The 5,751-nt window shown below is 55.6% G+C and overlaps 1 protein-coding gene across 1 annotated transcript in view; it reads right to left on the reverse strand.

Moving 5' to 3' along the window:
• Positions 1–4,247: 4,247 nt before the first annotated feature.
• LOC125029245 overlaps positions 4,248–5,751 on the reverse strand; it is a 13,542-nt gene continuing 12,038 nt past the window's right edge. The window contains exon 2 of the mRNA XM_047619138.1: positions 4,248–4,821. Within this exon, the coding sequence (XP_047475094.1) occupies positions 4,324–4,821 (498 nt within the window). The 3' untranslated portion in view covers positions 4,248–4,323. The remainder of the gene's footprint in view (positions 4,822–5,751) is intronic.

The raw sequence follows: 5,751 nt of genomic DNA on the forward strand, positions 1-5,751 counted from the left end.
GAGGTAGGGAGGGAGGGGAGGAGAGATGCCTGGCGAGTACAGCTGAACCGCCCACCACGCTCAATGTCGGGCCAGAGTCGCCTTTCGAAAGGATGGAGATGCAAGGAAGAAATCTGGAATGGGTGATGGTTGGCTGGATTGGACTCGGGTGCCAACTGGGGTGCCAACTGGGGTGCCAACTGGGATGCCGATTGGGTTTTTTATGGTGATTAATAACTAAGTGTGTGTGTGTGTGTGTGTGTGTGTGTGTGTGTGTGTGTGTGTGTGTGTGTGTGTGTGTGTGTGTGTGTGTGTGTGTGTGTGTGTGCGCGTATCTATAATGTGTGTCTGTGCGTATCTATAAAGGAGAAAAGGAGGGAGGGAGGGTGGGGGAGAGATGGAGAAAAGGAGGGTGTGGGAGGGAGGGAGATATGGAGAAAGGGAGAGTGGGGGAGAGAGGAAGGGAGAAAGGGAGGGAGGGAGGGAGGGAGGGAGGGTGTGGGAGGGAGGGAGGGAGAGAGGGAGGGAGGGAGGGAGAGAGGAAGGGAGGGAGGGAGGGAGGGAGGGAGGGAGGAGGGAGGGAGGGAGAGAGGGAGGGAGGGAAGAAAGGAGGGAGGGAGGGAGGGAGGGTGTGGGAGGGAGGGAGGGAGAGAGGGAGGGAGGGAAGGAGGGAGGGAAGGAGGGAGGGAAGGAGGGAGGGAAGGAGGGAGGGAAGGAGGGAGGGAAGGAGGGAGAGGGAAGGTGAAAGGCGAGAGTTTGGGGAGATGAGAAATTGGCTACACAAGATTAAAAGCAGGCCCCGGCATACATGAAAAGGAAGGAAAAGATCTCAAACCCAACCGATTGAACAAACCGCAACATGCACATATACTCGAACATCAACGAAACACCTTGGGCATCCCCCCTGGCCCCCCTCCCCGCCCCGCAATCACCTTGCTCGAGCGACCGACTTCCTCGGGGCGCTCTTAGTCAATATGGATGAGTCAGCACTAAACAATAATGAGTAAATATCAACAGGTGAGGCTCCAGAGGGAGACGCGGAAGGTGCACTCGGAGAGGGGGGGACGAGTAGCAGACGGAGAGGAGAGAGGCAAGCAGCAATGGCTGGGAAGAGAGGGTGGCAAGAGAGGAAGAAAAGAGAGAGAGAGAGAGAGAGAGAGAGAGAGAGAGAGAGAGAGAGAGAGAGAGAGAGAGAGAGAGAGAGGAGAGAAGAGAAGAAGAGAAGAGAAAGAGAAGAGGAGAGAGAGAGAGGGAGGGAGGGCGAGATGGCCACTCCAGCCCACATAAATATGTCAGGACAGCCCCCACCTGCTTCCGCTAAGGAGTGGACCCGCGGGGCACTCTAAATATACACGCGCGTTGCATCATCTCCCACCCCCCCTCCTCCACTCCTATCTTCTCGCTTCTCTTTTTTCACCTCCTTTCTCTCTTTCTCTCTTTCTTCCTCACCCACTTTCTCCCTCCCTCCTTTCCTCCTTCCCCCTCTCCCACCCTCTCTCTTCCGCCCGGTGCGGGGAAAGGGAGGAGCAAATGTTGACGCAGAAAGAAAGGGGAAAAAGGAGGAGGAGGAGGAGGAGGAGGAGGAGGAGGAGGAGGAGAGGGAGAGAGGAGGAGGAGGAGGAGGAGGAGGAGGAGGAGGAGGAGGAGGAGGAGGAAGAGGAGGAGGAGGAGAAGGAGAGAGAAGGAGGAAGAGGAGGAGAGGGAGACAGAAGGAGGAAGAGGAGGAGAGGGAGACAGAAGAAGGAGGAGGAGGAGAGGGAGAAGAAGAAGGAGGAGGAGGAGAGGGAGAGAGAAGGAGGAGGAGGAGAGGGAGAGAGAAGAAGGAGGAGGAGGAGAGGGAGAGAGAAGAAGGAGGAGGAGGGGAGGGAGAGAGAAGAAGGAGGAGGAGGGGAGGGAGAGAGAAGGAGGAGGAGGAGGAGGAGAGGGAGAGAGAAGGAGGAGGAGGAGGAGGTGAGGGAGAGAGAAGGAGGAGGAGGAGGAGGTGAGGGAGAGAGAAGGAGGAGGAGGAGGAGAGGGAGAGAGAAGGAGGAGGAGGAGGAGAGGGAGAGAGAAGGAGGAGGAGGAGGGGAGGGAGAGAGGAGGAGGAGGAGGAGAGGGAGAGAGAAGGAGGAGGAGGAGAGGGAGAGAGAAGGAGGAGGAGGAGGAGGAGGAGGAGGAGAGGGAGAGAGAAGGAGGAGGAGGAGGAGGAGGAGGAGAGGGAGAGAGAAGGAGGAGGAGGAGGAGGAGGAGGAGGAGGAGAGGGAGAGAGGAGGAGGAGGAGGAGGAGGAGGAGGAGGAGGAGAGGGAGAGGGAGAGGGAGAGAGGAGGAGGAGGAGAGGGAGAGAGGAGGAGGAGGAGAGGGAGAGAGGAGGAGGAGGAGAGGGAGAGAGGGGGAGGAGGAGAGGGAGAGAGGGGGAGGAGGAGAGGGAGAGAGGGGGAGGAGGAGAGGGAGAGAGGGGGAGGAGGAGAGGGAGAGAGGGGGAGGAGGAGAGGGAGAGAGGGGGAGGAGGAGAGGGAGAGAGGAGGAGGAGGAGAGGGAGAGAGGAGGAGGAGGAGAGGGAGAGAGGAGGAGGAGGAGGAGAGGGAGAGAGGAGGAGGAGGAGGAGAGGGAGAGAGGAGGAGGAGGAGAGGGAGAGAGGAGGAGGAGGAGAGGGAGAGAGGAGGAGGAGGAGAGGGAGAGAGGAGGAGAGGGAGAGAGGAGGAGGAGGAGGAGGAGGAGGAGGAGGAGGAGGAGAGGGAGCGGGAGCTAGGAGGAGGAGGAGAGGGAGAGAGAAGGAGGAGGAGGAGGAGAGGGAGAGAGAAGGAGGAGGAGGAGAGGGAGAGAGAAGGAGGAGGAGGAGAGGGAGAGAGAAGGAGGAGGAGGAGGAGGAGGAGGAGGAGGAGGAGGAGAGGGAGAGAGGAGGAGGAGGAGGAGGAGGAGGAGGAGGAGGAGGAGAGAGGGAGCGGGAGCTAGGAAGAGGAGAGGGAGAGAGGAGGAGAAGGAAAAGGAAAAGTATTAATGGAGGAGGAGAGAGAAAAAAGAAATATAACGACAAGAACAACAATAACAATAAATTAATAGTAGTAATAATAAAACTGACTCCAACAATAAGTCTGATAATGATAACAATATATATAATAATAAAAATAAAAAAAATTATAATAATAATAACAAAATAACAGTAATATTGGTGAAAGATGGAATAATGCAATACCGCATTGATATAGGTGTATAATATTGGTAATAAAAGCAATAATAATAATAATAATAATAATAATAATAATAATTATAATAATAATAATAATAATTATAATAATAATAATAACAATAACAATAAATGTTAAATTTATGATAACTAACACAAATAACAATTACAACAATAATAAAGACAATGATAATACCATCAATAACAACAACAACAACAGCAACTACAAATCATAAATCCTACACCTATGCGCCTGCCTCAGGAGCCACACTACCTGTCCCTGGCACGGGCCGCGTCCCGGTCACACGCCTCCTTGGCCGCGTTCACTGACCTGCCACAGCGTGAAAAAGAAAGGAAAGACGTTACTCATAAGCACAGAGAAAATAAACAGCACTGCTATCACTGGTTCGACCTGCTCATGGGGCAGAAAAGTCAGGACCAAAATCTGGACCAAAATCAATATAGGGATCTCAAATACAGTTCTCAACCTAACTCTACCATCACCTCCCCCCCCCCCCCCCCCCACACACACACACATACGTGTGCGTGCGTGCGTGTGTGTGTGTATGTAGACTCCATCGTCTCCGGTGCAACACAAGTAATAAGTGGTACGCTGATGATAAGGGTCAATTTCAGTTCATGTCTTCACCAGCACGACGCCCTTATTGGCCATGAACGAACTCGGCCGAAAAAAAAGGTGCCTGGACCATTATTATTAACCAGCGAATGGAGGACATGGCGAGAGGCGAAGAAAGGGAAAACGAGAAGAGACAAGAGGAAGGGTTGGAAATAGGGAAGAGGACAGGGAGGAAAGAGAAGATAGGTCGAGGGGAGGAAGAAGGGGGGAAAGGAGAGAAAAGGCAAGGGTAGAACCCGGAGGGAGGGAGGGAGGGAGGGAAGGAGGGGAGTGGAGGGGAGGGGAGGGGAGGGGAGGGGAGGGAAGGAAAGGAAAGGAAGAGGTAGAGGGAGAGAGAGAGAGAGAGAGATAGATAGAGAGAGATAGAGAGAGAGAGGAAGGGAGGGAGGAGGGAAGGAGGGAGGGAGGGAGGAGGGAAGGAGGGAGGGAGGGAGGGAGGAAGGGAGAGATAGAGAGGGGTGGGGGGGGGTCGGATACGCGGATACTCACGCTCAGAGAAACATTGATCTGGTAAGCAACTCTCTACACGTATACACACTGTCCTCACGCGCACGAAAAAAAACACAAACACTCGCACACTATTACCAACCTCTGGCTCGCATCACTCTGGCTCGCATCACTCTGGCTCGCATCACTCTGGCTCGCATCACTCTGGCTCGCATCACTCTGGCTCGCATCACTCTGGCTCGCATCACTCTGGCTCGCATCACTCTGGCTCGCATCACTCTGGCTCGCATCACTCTGGCTCGCATCACTCTGGCTCGCATCACTCTGGCTCGCATCACTCTGGCTCGCATCACTCTGGCTCGCATCACTCTGGCTCGCATCACTCTGGCTCGCATCACTCTGGCTCGCATCACTCTGGCTCGCATCACTCTGGCTCGCATCACTCTGGCTCGCATCACTCTGGCTCGCATCACTCTGGCTCGCATCACTCTGGCTCGCATCACTCTGGCTCGCATCACTCTGGCTCGCATCACTCTGGCTCGCATCACTCTGGCTCGCATCACTCTGGCTCGCATCACTCACTCGCTCACACTCTCTCTCACTCACTCGCTCACACTCTCTCTCTCACTCACTCGCTCACACTCTCTCTCTCACTCACTCGCTCACACTCTCTCTCTCACTCACTCGCTCACACTCTCTCTCTCACTCACTCGCTCACACTCTCTCTCTCACTCACTCGCTCACACTCTCTCTCTCACTCACTCGCTCACACTCTCTCTCTCACTCACTCGCTCACACTCTCACTAACTCACTCGCTCACACTCTCACTAACTCAGTCTCGCTCTCATTCACTTTCACGCGAGAGTGAGAAACGAGGGAGCGAGGGAGGGCGGGAGGGAAGGGAGGGAGAGACGAGGGAGGGAAGGGAGGGAGAGACGAGGGAGCGAGGGAGGGCGGGAGGGAAGGGAGGGAGAGACGAGGGAGCGAGGGAGGGCGGGAGGGAAGGGAGGGAGAGATGAGGGAGCGAGGGAGGGCGGGAGGGAAGGGAGGGAGAGATGAGGGAGGGCGGGAGGGAAGGGAGGGAGAGATGAGGGAGCGAGGGAGGGCGGGAGGGAAGGAAGGGAGAGATGAGGAAGCGAGGGAGGGCGGGAGGGAAGGGAGGGAGAGACGAGGGAGCGAGGGAGGGCGGGAGGGAAGGGAGGGAGAGACGAGGGAGCGAGGGAGGGCGGGAGGGAAGGGAGGGAGAGATGAGGGAGCGAGGGAGGGCGGGAGGGAAGGGAGGGAGAGATGAGGGAGCGAGGGAGGGCGGGAGGGAAGGGAGGGAGAGATGAGGGAGCGAGGGAGGGCGGGAGGGACGGGAGGGAGAGACGAATAGATTTTTGGAGACAAATGCGAGGAGGGAGGAAACGAAACAGAGAAATACGAAACTGTGAAAACTGTAGTATCAAACAAACAAGTAAACAATAGACAATCAAACGGTAAGCCTCTCCTTGAGGGCCGTGCCGTGGAGAGAGGGGCACGGGT

Source organism: Penaeus chinensis, chromosome 9 (assembly GCF_019202785.1).
Source record: "Penaeus chinensis breed Huanghai No. 1 chromosome 9, ASM1920278v2, whole genome shotgun sequence".
Lineage (NCBI taxonomy): Eukaryota > Metazoa > Arthropoda > Malacostraca > Decapoda > Penaeidae > Penaeus > Penaeus chinensis.